The sequence below is a fragment of the Enhydra lutris genome, unplaced genomic scaffold (assembly GCF_002288905.1).
Source record: "Enhydra lutris kenyoni isolate GAN:26980312 unplaced genomic scaffold, ASM228890v2 scaffoldscaffold68, whole genome shotgun sequence".
Classification (NCBI taxonomy): Eukaryota; Metazoa; Chordata; class Mammalia; order Carnivora; family Mustelidae; genus Enhydra; species Enhydra lutris.
This window is the reverse complement of record NW_019154152.1, coordinates 5779438-5792800: the sequence shown is the minus strand read 5'-3', so window position 1 is coordinate 5792800 and position 13363 is coordinate 5779438. Positions and strand designations below refer to the sequence as shown.

Sequence of the window (13363 nt, the reverse complement as noted above, 5' to 3'; positions counted from 1 at the left end):
GACACTGAATGCAAAGTTTCTAGGGACTTCTGGAATAAGAAAATGTCCCTATCAATATGTGATACCACTATTTTTCTAAATAGAAAAATCCATTTCTCCAGGAGTTTTCACAATTATCCCACTTGGAGCATTATAATATGTATCCTTCTCCACAGAAAATCTACACAGATCTCAAATATATAAAAAGGTTTCACGATTAATTTGGTTCTTTGGAGTGCAATTATTCCTTCATTTACCAAATACTAAGTGAGCACATACTATGTTTTCAGGTACCAATAGTGAATAAAACATGCATAATTCCTGCCCTTCACAGAGTTTAAAATGAAAATATTCAAGAATATTTATTTACTTTGATAAAACAACAATGCTGTTAAACCCACTTATATTACGTAGGGATTTAGCTTCTACAACAGAGTGAGTTATTCACAGACAACATTTTATTCCTAAATTAACACATTCATATATTTTGAAAGCAGCCACTATTAAAGTGCTAAGTAATAAATAATGTATCCTATCATTTATTTGACATTAAGAAACACTTAATTTGAATTAAAATCTTAAAGAATAAACACTTGGCACATTAATTGTGCTTAGGACATAAATATTAATACCCAGGAAAATTTTCAATGAGAAATACAGACTTTAGTGTTAATTTAATATTAAAGGTACAGCCAAGGTGTGGTTTTTTTTCTAAATCTGTAACACATTTACATCAAACTACCAGGCATAATTTTGAAATTAATTAGAATTCAGAGCATCTGTTTGCTTGCTATTAACTAATGATTTAGGACTATCCAAATGAATATGTACCTTAAAAAAGATTCAATAGTACCACTTAACTTGTAAAATTATTCTTGTCAGTTGCAACCTCTTTAGCAAAATTTAAATTTTTTTTTTTTTTTAAAGATTTTATCCATTTATCTGACAGAGAGAGATCACAAGCAGACGGAGAGGCAGGCAGAGAGAGAGAGAGAGAGAGGGAAGCAGGCTCCCTGCTGAGCAGAGAGCCCGATGCGGGACTCGATCCCAGGACCCCGAGACCATGACCTGAGCCGAAGGCAGCGGCCCAACCCACTGAGCCACCCAGGCGCCCCAAAATTTTAATTTATTTTAGCACAAGCCACTTATTTTGCTGCTCAAAAGCTTCCAAAATGTATCTAAAAAGAGGAAGTACTTTGCCACTTTGCTATCAAACTGTTTACAGGCAAATATTTACCATGATTTCTTATACCTTACCTTTATGTTTAAGTTCATTTCATTGTTATCATCAATAAAGCTGCTTTTAACCATTATGTTTTCCAGTTTTAGATCTCTATGTACTATATCTACCAAGAAAATAAACAACAAATCAAATGAATAGTGAATAATGGAAAAACAGAGGGGACACAAATAGAACAAATAAATATATATGACAAATTAATGTCCCACTGTTAAAAACTTCAAGGAGGGCCAAGCATAATTCTGTCCTGTTCCATTCCCTTATATTCCAATCCCTTTTCTTCACAAGTTTATCCTCAAGGAGACATTTTCTTTGACTCCCTCCTCTCTCCCCAACCCCCTACTGCCTTGAAGGCTTCTCTTTGTGACCAGTGGCCTGGTGAATGGAGAGGAGGATCCTGCCCGTGCTCAGGCATTCCCAGGCAGAGAGAGACAAAAGTAGTTACAAACCCAGTAAGGTTTCCCATATCCTTAGGTCTTCAAGTAGAGGATTACTTATTTACTTCCATGCAGATTCTATTGTCAATCTAAACATTTAACATACTGCAATTTGGCTACATGTATACATACTATACTACACTTATTTCAATATATTTTTCTATAACATGAACTCATACTTTCCTAATTTTTATATGTTAAAATGAAAAACAAACAGAAACCCTGAGACCCAAAATCTCCAGTTAAACATGTCAGACATCAGGTAGGATTTTTACGTGCATGCAAATAATCACGCACCAAGCACTTCTGTTGCAAATAACTAATTCAGTTCATATCCAGAGCCATCTTTTACCTCTATGTAAAAAGTTACATATATGGCTACTGGAGAAACACAGCTGAAGATCGGTGGACTGGCCACCCTCCCCAACCATTTTCAGTTCCCTCACACAGCTCCCAGGATGGGTTTGTGCAATGTGTGCTGCTGACCTCTTCTTACATAAATACAGCACAGCAAGTCTCCCGTCTGCCTCCATTGTTCTTCTTTTTCATTATTTTCTTTGCTATTCTTGCCCACTTCAGAATATTTCTATCAAGTTCCATGAAAAAATCTTGCAGAGATTTTGGTTGTCATTATACTGAATTTATAGCTTAATGTGGGAGATTTGACATTAGCATCATAGGAAGCTGTGGGTTTCCTGTCCCTGCAAAAATTGTTGCCTCTGCTTAGAAGGCCCTCCCTTCTTGTCTAGCTTGTATTCCTCAGCTCAAATTTTGTTTTCCTCTGTGAATTCTTCCCTGACTTTCCAAATCAAATGAAGAACTGACGATCCTAATGTTCCTTGTGCTTTATGTGGCTCTCCATTAGAGAAATTATTACAGTGAATTACAGTTTGCTTTCTATACTCCAGCTCCCACCAGCCTGAATTCCTTGAGGGCAGGGGGCCTTGTCTTTGTATCATTCTAATTCCAGGACCCACCACATGCAGGAGGGCCTAAGGAAATGTCCATGGAATGGCTGCTGGGTTCTAGCACTAGCCTGCCGCCCCTCCCTGTGTCACTTCACTGCTCTGGAACAAACTTTTTCCTCATGTGTAAAATGAGAAGGTGTTAAAGTCACACATAAGACGAACTAACCTTGAAGAAAGAAAGGAGCCTGAGGAAAAGCAGCAGCAATAACACCAAAAAACAGGAAAAGAATTAGACTAATTTCTAGATGTGGCTTTTAAGGTAGTGAAACTATTCTGTATGATACCATAACAGTAGATACATGTCACTCTCCATTTGTCAAAACCCACAGAACTTACACCACCAACATGAACCCTAACGTGAACTATGGACTTTGGGTGATAACAATGTGTCAGTGTGGGCTCGTGGCTGGTAAGACATGAACCATTCCGGTGGGGATGTTGATAACAGGTGGAGGCTGTGCATGTATGGGCAAGGGTATATGGGATATCTCTGCAATGACTGCTCAGTTTTGTTGCAAATCTAAAACTGCTCTAAAAATTAACTCTATAAAAATTTTTAAAATTTTTATTTAATTAATATATATATTTATGTATATATACTATATACATCCCTAGAATATATAGCTGGCTAGAATATATAGGTTTTTTTACCTTTTATTTAAATTCCAGTCAGTTAACATACATTCTAATATTAATCTAAGGAATATGACATAGTAATTCAACAGCTCCAAACAATATAAGTATTTTGAAATTTCATTTTTATTATTGACCTGTCTACTTCTGATTTGACAAGATTATCTGCTTTCCAAACTGTTGAGTAGAAATATTCATCCTTGTCTGTGTAAAACGTAATTGTTATACCTGCCATGTTTCTAATTAAAATATACTTTTTATGTTTAATTAAAGAAAAAAATTCAGAAAAATTTTCAAATGAAATCTCCTATTTCAGTAAGGATCATCTCTGTGACTCTGAACCCTGAATACAATCACCCTTAAACAAAAGCACCACCTGCATTCGTGGGGTCAGTGAGCTTGGAAGACCCTCTTCTTACCTTTATTGTGAAGATAGGCTATAGCTGATGCGAGACTTTGAATGATCCACCTTGTCTCATTCTCGGAGAAATGCCCTTTCCTATACAGAATTTCTTTGAGTTCTCCATCCTCACAAAGCTCCATCACCAGGTACATTTTCTGACATTATAGATTTATAAAAAGAGAGAGAGAGAGAGAGAGCAATTTTTATAGTTGAGGATTTTTAAAAATATATTATATATTGCACACATATCATAGAAATATGATCACAACCTAAATCATCAATCTATTCATTCAAAATTATTTACTGTCATGTACATGACACGCAGGATACTAGAGGAACAAGGAGGCATAAGGCATAGTTCTTAACCTCACGGAGCTCACAGAAGAGTTATAAATACAATACCGCATGGTGAGTGCTAACAGAAGAGGAATAGCCAAAACGGCACGAGATTCCAGAGGAAAGAAGCCTCTGCTTAAAGAATGCTCCCTGAGGAGGTGATATCAAAGGCAGTCTGGATAACTGAATAGAGATTTATGGGTAAAGGATGTTGGTAAGAAAAGGTTTAATGCATGGTATTTGCAAAGATTCCAAAGATTGACACAGCACTGGCTGTTGAAAGAATCATGAATATCTCCGTGTTAACAGCATTAGGAGTTTGGTGGGGCAGAGAAGAGTGGAGTGGTGAGGGGTGAGGCCCGAAAAGACAGGTTGGTGCCAGGTTGTAAAGACTCTTCAGATGTCAGGCAGAGAAGTTTGGATTTTTTTCCCCATACGCAATAAGGAGCCACTGAAGTCTTTTAAGCTGGTGTCTGGAGTGGGGGGAAAGGTGTGTGCAATGATCAGCTTTGCATTTCTAAATGGACACTCCAACAGTAACGTGCAGCAGGGCTCAGTGAACTTTTTCTCCAAAGGCCAGATCCAGATAGTAAATATTTTTGCCTTCACAGGTCATACAATCTCTTTTGTAACTACTCAGCTCTGTTGTTACAGCATAATAGCAGCCATAAACAAGACAACAAAACTTTATTTACATACTCTGAAACTTTAGTTTCATATACATTTCATATGTCATCAAATATTACTTTTTCTTGTGGGCCATAAAAATATAGGCGGAAGACCAGATTCAACTTGCACACTATAGTAGGCTGACCTGTTTATGGAGCGTAGGTATGACATACAGAACGGACACAAGAAGGGAAAGAAAAAAAATACATGAAAAATACTTAAGAGGAAGAAACAGTGGGACTTGGTAACTAATTAGGTTTATGCGGGGAAAACCCACGGATGAAATATCTCTTCCATATTTGCTGTTCCTGTTGATGTATATTAAGATCACTCTAGGTTTTCCAAAAGTCAAGTCATTTCTTGAGTCAAAAAGATTCATAGTCAACTAAAATATAAGCCTCTTTCATACTTATTTCTTACCTTTCATAGACTACCCTCCATGTCTCCATTCCATCCTCTGCTGCTAAATTTTTGTAAATGTTTTTTAAGATTTTGGGGTCTGATTCTATTCTATAGCCACTACTAATGCAACTTCTGTGTTCAATCAGCAAGCATGCAAACAGGAACAAAAGATTAACACCCTGTCTTCCAGTAGTCAAAACTCTGATACCCTAAACCTCAGGATGCTTTGGAATTTCAAAAGTAACTAAAGAGTTGTGCAAAGTCTAACACATAAATAAGTTTTGAACTATGCCATATTTTTTTCCACTGAGAGCACTGTAGGAATCATAGATACATAAAATAGTAAGCGAACTATTTGGAAAGAAAAGTGACTTCAGCAGTGCTTACAATATAAATTGATGTCAATTTTAAATATGCATAAGTTGATAAAAGTTATATCAATAAAAGTTTTTTGGAAGTCTTTATAATAACTAGAAATAATTGTGTAGATCTGGAGAACATTTAGACTCACAAGAAACCAAAACAAATTCTGACTAGATCACAGTACTAATGCCATGGCCTACCCAATCAAGTAACAATTTCCTTTCATCTTTCAGATAGCTTCAGTAGAAGGTCTAGGCATTTTTGTGAGTTGGGGTTGGGAGGAGGCAGATCCGATCTGGTGAATCAAGGGCCAGCAATGCATTAAAAAAGAAACAAACCAACAAACCAGTCACAGATGATGATGTCCTTTCCTTCAAACTACACTAGGTTTGGGCTCCCACTTGTGCCAAGATGGAGTAACAGAGACTAGATTGACCCTTCCTCCTAAAACAACTTAAGAAATGGACAAAATCTATAAAACAACAATTTTCATATATTAGACCTCAGGCAGCAAAGGGCGATGATTCCTGAAAGAAGGGACACATACAAAGCAAGTGCCATGATCATCCCAGCTTACTGTCTGGAGAGAGTTTCTAGACCATGGGGCAGTGAAAAGGAATACAAAGAGAATCCAGCAGTCTCCGTGAATTGAGAAAGAGACCTGGGAGTCCAGAAAGGCCAAGACAACTTAAGTTCACAGGACAGGGTACCAAAGAGGAGAAAGCTGTACATAGAGAAAGCTCCAGAGATTTGCAGAGGCTGCCCCACAAGTCTTAAACAGAGTACTGCTCAGTTCATGTGTATGAGGGAACTACCAAAGCCGGGTAAGGAACCATGCAAGAGGAACAGAGAGAAAAATCATTGGAGAGAACAATCATATACATGGCCAGAAAGAGCTTGTATTCAAAGCAGCCAGAGTGGAAAATCTCATAATTCACAGAACTTCAGGTAGAGTACTCTCAAAGGGTCTTATTTCTTTAGTAAGGAAAAAATAGCCCCAGATCAAAGGCTTCTCTGGTACCACCTAACAAAGCTTAAAGCAAGCTTCAGAAGTATCAGACTGTTTCCAAATAACTAAATCCTACAACAAAGCTCAAGAGTAGTTATAAGAATATAAAAATACCTAGTGTCCAATCAAAACCTAACAGGCATGTAAAAAAGAAGGAAAATATAACCCATAATGGAAAAAAAAAAATCAATCGAAATTAACCTAGAAATGACACACATGGTAAATTAGTAGGAAAGAACATTAAGAGTTATTACAACTACACTTAAGAAGGAAGAGTAAATACTGAGCATGTTAAGTAAAAACACGGAAGATATTCCAAATTTCCATTGGAAAAGAGAAACAGCACACACGATGTTACAGGAAAAGTGATGACTGAATCTGAAGATGTTGTGATGAAAACTCTGTTAAACGAAACAAAGAGAAAAAAATATTGATAAAAGTGAACAGAACATCAGTAAGCTGTGGACAATCTAACATGGGTACTTGGAGTCCCCACAGTGGGGGAAGGCAGGAAAAATATTAGAACAAATAACAGCCAAAGATTTCCTAAATTTGAGAAAAACCATAAACTCACAGATCCAAGAGGCTCCATGAACCCTAAGCACAAGAAACATGAGGAAAACTATAGCTTAAAACTGCTAAATTGCTTAAAACTGATGATAAAGAGCAACACTATTCTAAGAAGTTTAGGGGATTAAAAAAATAACAACTCTAAGACTGAACTGAGTAGGCTTTTGGCACCATTGTTGCATATTGCTCCCGTAAAGGATAAACTGGTCTTTCATAGTTATTCAACACTCCTAGTGAATCAAGCATAATACATAACCCAAACTGACTATTTCTGCCTTAGAGACCAACAAAGGAAACAAAGAACAATCGCTAACAATTAAGGAGACAGATGCTTTATATCCATTTTCCCCATTTAATCCTTCAACAACTAAATGAGGTTGATACTAATATTAAACCCATTTGTCAGATGAGAAAACTGAAGTACAGAGAGGTTAAGTAACATCATAGTCTCATGGCTAATAAAAGGTAGAGCCAGGATTTGAAAGCACAGGCAATCTGATGCCAGTCCACATGCCTAACCACATATCATCTGCCTCCAAGCAGAGAAACACCCAAACCCACGGGCCTTAAACTATCTGGAGGCAGAATGGCATATGACCCAGGCTTCACAACAACTGAAAATGAAAATTACAGGCCTTTAAAGAGAAGAAGGAGAACATCTAGGAAAAAAGAACAACTAAACACATTGGTAAATCACATATGACAATATGTCTTCTGCACAGTGCCAGATATAGCCACGTCAACTTTATTAGAAAGCTAACCTTGCAAAATGATGACGAGATTCCAGAAGACTTTAATGGAGAAACCAAAGACCAAAGCGAAAGGAAAGCCATCTCTAAGGAAGCTCTAATCACTATCTGGTTGTGCACAAAGTTGTTTCAATTCTAAGCATTTGTTTGCAACAAGCCACCCAGAAACATCACTAAAGACATCAATCTAATCATCAGACACCTAATTATATAATCAATAATAAAAGCCCTCTAGAATGCCCCCATCAACCTCCAGTGACAGGCACATGCCAAGGACATGAGTATCCGTGCCCTACAGGGGATACTTCAGAAGGGAACAATGTTCGTTTGTGATAGTAACAACTTTGAAATGCAGCCCCTGATCAAGCCTCACCTTAGGCGTCTCAAACACTTGTTCCAGATGTATGATGTGTTCGTGTTTCACACTTTTTAGGATGTTCACCTCCCGTTCGAGTAACTTCACAGCAGAGCTTCCAGCCTTTCATAATGAGGACGCATAGATTTCACATATGAATGTCACTACTACATACCTCATATAACAGTTACAGTTATTTTTACATTTTTTCCAACATTTTCTGGAGAAGTTCCTTTATCAAAAGATAACATATAACTTATTTCCATGATAAGATTAAATTATGGTCCTTCTTTCCTTTGTCCAATTTTAAGTTATATATAATTTGGCCTCAAGCCACATCTGTTTCTTGGACTGTTTCTATAAATTAACTACAACATGGTCTCTGTCCCCCTGACAGAATTATTCCAATTTTGAATATGCCTTTCAGTATTTCCTTCAAAATCATGTTCATCCTTTGATGTTAGCATAATAAAACCAAAACCTACTTTCCAGGGACATCATTTGGAGAAGATAAAAACAAAATGTTTTTCTTCTGCTTTGTTATTATTTTGTTTTGATTGCTTTTATATGTACTTGTATATAAAGTCTATATATTTATATATAAAAGAAATAATTGGCAGTGAGATTCTACACGTGGCCCTGCAATATATCACTTCCCGATACCCTCAGCTTCAAAATCACCTGAAAGAGAGAGAAAGAGCGTTGGCGGGCAGATCAGTCTAACTCTGGCTTTATCTCCTTGCATGTACCCCTTAACCATACCTGATGGCAAAAGGTGAAGGCAGGCACAGCCCAAGGAGCACAAATCAAGGTGCAACTGATTTTCTACAGAGTCATCTAAGAAATTCTGGAAGGGCTTTTTCTACTCTCAGCACCACTACCCCCACCCCAATCATCACCGTTATTGATATCTAAATTAACATCCTTATCTGAAAAAAAGCATTGCCCTCATCTGCAGAAAAATATGCCTGAAAGGGATAACAGAGGTCTTAACCTTCCTCTCCCCTCCCCAGCAAGTTTGGAGAATACAGACTAGTTCCTAAAGGACTGGAAAGGGATGGATCACAGGGCAAACTCTCCTTTTCCAAAGACCTCTCTCTACCCTTCTACCATTACTATCTCAGGAGTGAGTAGGAAACCACCTGTCCACTATGTCCCACCCAAGGAGGATGCAAGTCACATTTTAAGGTTGTCCTAGAAGGTCAGCGGAAAAAGTAACCGTGAGGTGTGAATTCTTATCTAGACTAGATGTGGAAAATTACCACAATTTCTCCTAACATCAGTCTCCATTCTGTTCATATCTCCCTCTCCAAATGGCTTGACCTGCATATAATGCAGTCATATATTGTCCAATTCATATACTGACTGTATAAACCTGTTTAACTATACTAGTGTTTGTAAATGCTCATCATCAATGTTTGTGTGCAAGGTGATGAATTCCTAAAGTTGCAAGCAGGAACCTGGCTGCATAAACCTAAAACCTGGCCCCTAAACCTACCTGACACCAAAGGGGCAAAGGAAATAACAGCCCCACGATTCTAGATGCTAACTAGTAAGGCTCTAGTTCTCCCTTGAGATGTTACCTTATTAAACTTTAGGAAGAAATGGTATGGAATTTACTAGAGTTTGTTTTAAAGAATACATAAGATTTACTATTTCATTTTGTAAATATAATATTTATCATCACAAGTCCAAGAAAAAAACACCATATTTTGTGTTTTGTTTTTTTCCAGGCACAGATTTTTTTTTTTAAGTTAATGAAATGATCAAGATGTAAAGTCTAAGAAGCTAGAATCTCCCTTAAAGTGAAAGCCAGTCATTGTCCACTCCAGGAGAGATCCAGGGAAGAATACAGTGGCTACAACTAAACAGTATGTCTCATAGTTGCTGAAAAATTGGTTCACACTGGAAGAGCAGGTGAGATAAATAATCACATGAGGAAACAGGGAATCAAAGGAGAGGAAAGGATAGGAGAAAAGTGGTTCAGAACCACATACATCAGGAGACAGTGGCGAGACTTAGTTCTGGCTAGGCCATCTCACAGTCCTACAACTACACAGACAGAGAATTGGCCCTTACTTTCAGCGCACTCCGGAAAACTTTGCCCTTATTTGGTTATATTGGTTATGTTAGTTAGTCCTTCATTTGTTTTTCCCAGATAGCGCTTGTCTACTGGGGTTCAAGAACGGGTCCCTTCCTGAGCCAAGGGAAATGGCCGCAGTTCCCCAGGGCAACAGCCACAGCGCTCCCCTCAGGCTCAGCTGTGTCAGTGTGGAGACCTCCTGCCTCCCCCTCCCCCAGCCCCAGCACTGAGCCCTCAGTGCTGTGCTACTAGTAAGTCTTACCTTTTCTTTGTTCACTTTTTTAATTGCCCACTTAGTGTCTGTTTCCTTGTCTGTGGCTTCAATGACCATTCCAAAGCTCCCTTGTCCCAATATTTTTCCAAACGTATAGAATTCCTGGATAAAAAATAAGAGCTCCTTTGTCTCTCTGCCATTCATCATGTATTAAAAATGAACACATAATAGTGACAGATATCTACCCAAGGGAAGAGGGTTTCTGCTCCAGGGTAAAATCAAATACACGATACCACATCTTTGCAATATTAATAAACATATCTTAATTAACCAAAAATAAGTTTTGACAAATTTCGTTAAATGTCCTTTGGAGGAAAATGATAAAAATCCTAATGGAGAAATATGGAAAACCTCAAAAGTATAAAAATGAATCTCTTACAAACTACAATATTAAAGAAATGTCTTCATAAGAAAAAGGAGGAATGGAATATTAATGCATACATATTTGTGTGTTTATTTGTATCAAATACATTCAACAAAGAAATTATCCCTAAATTCAGAGAGCTATACTATAAAATCAACACATATTAACCATTGAATACTGCTTTTCTGTTTACCAAGTAACACTTCATCTTCATTATTTCGATCAAAAATTGCTTTTGTTGTTTTATTCTTTGTGTTTTAAAGGAGCAATATCTGACAGAAATTTTAATGCAAGTCAGCCCTGTGAAGAAAATAAAAACGATCCATAGTAACATTATCCAGACCAAGAATCCTTCCGCTTATTTTTTAACTTCTGATGGTAACTACACTTATCATGGTGAGCACAGTGAAATGAGCAGAATTGTCAAATCACTAAATTGTCCATCTGAAACTAATATAACATTGTATTCAACTACATTTCAGCTTTTCTAAAAAAGCATAGTATTGGACATATTGAGCACTCAATAAAAGTTAATATTATTAAAAAAGAAGAAGAAGGAGGAGGAGGAGGAGGAGGAGGAGAATGCACTGTTTTTGCCAACACCAGCATCCTGGTTCACATTGTAAAATAACAAACAAGTAATTCATTTATACTTCCATTTCTTGTGAGTTTTTGGTTGGGTGGTGGGTGGGAGGCGGGTAGTCAGTCTCCTTGATCCAAATCAGTATCAGGGCATTAATAAGAGCAGAGTCTGGACACATCATGCCTGGGGATTAGGACAGGACAGAAGAGCTGAAGGCATGCCACTAGGTGAAGCCTCTGCTGGGTCAGCAGCCAAAGTCTCTACTGGAGATGCAGCTCTTTCTCTGCAACCACTTTCACCTTTACCACACAATAGATACATAAGCTGCTCGTCTTCATATCTTCTGCTGCTTACATTCCTGTCTTACTTTCATAAGAAAATGCCCAACAAATTACTCACCTGCTTCATGAAGGGGTTCCCTGTCTGACTGCACTGTGGTGGCTGTTCCATTATTTTGGCTAACCTCACAGCATATACACACTGGTCCTCAAGCACTACTATTACTCTCTTACAAACACTTCAGTTCATGTTTTTCTCCCAAGATGGTCTAGAAGCTTCTTAAGAAGCTGTTCCTTTTGATTCCTTTAAAAAGCTTACCCTGAAATTTTGTAGGTAAAATATTCATGCTTAGCACATAGGGGGGAAAGTGGAAGGAAGGAAGGAAGGAAGGGTGGAAGGAAGGAAGAAAGGAAAGGAAAGGAGGGAAAATGTTCAGCTTCAACATATTAGACTTGCCTTAGATAGTTTCTTGTGATACATATTTTGTATAAAAAAGGGATAAAATACACTTCCTGTTTTCTCAGAATTTGTAATCTGCTCAAAAGACAAGGTTATCACTTAAGTCATAAAGTCTTAAGTTCAAAAAAAAACAACATTGGGGCCAGAGACCAGAGCTAAAATGCTGGGAGAGTAGGGGAAAACATTACGAAAGAGGCAGTTTGTGAGATTGGCATGTGAGGGAACAAAGGCAAATAATTGAGAACTTTTTTCTTATAATCCAAGCAAAGCAAGGAAGGCATTCCAAAGGAACAGTAGTGCAAATTTGGAATGAATGAGTGAATTGGTAAATGAATGAATTAATCAATACATCCAGTCAGCATGCCAACCAGTCAGGAACCCTCTACCTATATACACCTGTAAAAGAAGGGATGGACTGGTGATGTGGAGTTGAACCCTGGAGGAAGAGCTTTAGATTTATGGTCTTGAGTGTTGTGAATGGCGATTCCTAGACTCACACAGGGTACATCCTGACCAAGGGATGGTCCCCAAAGCACTACTTTCAATGATTTATAATTATTTTGGCTCCTTCTTCCTACTGCTACTTACTAGTGAGAATCAAAGTCAGAAAACTAAGATGACTAAAATAAACACTTTTTTAAATCATATTTATATTCAACTCCCAACTACATATTATGAAAACTGAGTAAAATCCCAACTTAAATGACCATTTATCCATTTTGTTTTCCACAGAACAAAAAGATCTAAACTCTATAATCATCTCCCCAACTTTTTTGACCTTTAAAAACTAAACTCCCATTTCCTCTTAAATGCACAGAACCACAACTTGGACACAGGCATTTAATACCATTTAAATAGGATTTTTAAAATGAGGAATAGATACAGAAATAGCCCAACTGCCCAACTAGTTTTATAACTAGTTTTTCTTTTTCTTCAACTGCTCTGGCATCATTACATCATGGTGAAAATAAGGAGGAAATGACTTTTTATTTGTAATAATCTTAAGGGGATGCCATAAAAATGGTAATGTAGATCTATTTTTTTGATATAGAAGTCCATGATATAGTATAGAGTGTGAAAATATGTATGATATGGTCCCAATATGAAAATGTGTGAGTGTAAGGGTACAGACACTGGTATTTGGAAAGATGCTCATCTAAATATTGAGAATAGTTATCTCTGGGTAGTAGAATTTGGGGTGACTATAA

The 13363-nt window shown here is 37.4% G+C and overlaps 1 protein-coding gene across 2 annotated transcripts in view; it reads right to left on the bottom strand.

Annotated features, from left to right (window-relative positions):
• LOC111159551 (serine/threonine kinase 33) overlaps window positions 1-13363 on the bottom strand; it is a 65554-nt gene that overhangs the window by 49508 nt on the left and 2683 nt on the right. For both annotated transcript variants that reach the window (XM_022522080.1, XM_022522082.1), the window contains exons 3-6: window positions 10459-10572; window positions 8132-8236; window positions 3677-3815; window positions 1237-1325 (exon numbers count right to left, since the gene is read on the bottom strand). In XM_022522080.1, coding sequence (XP_022377788.1) covers window positions 1237-1325; window positions 3677-3815; window positions 8132-8236; window positions 10459-10572 — 447 coding nt within the window. The remainder of the gene's footprint in view (window positions 1-1236; window positions 1326-3676; window positions 3816-8131; window positions 8237-10458; window positions 10573-13363) is intronic.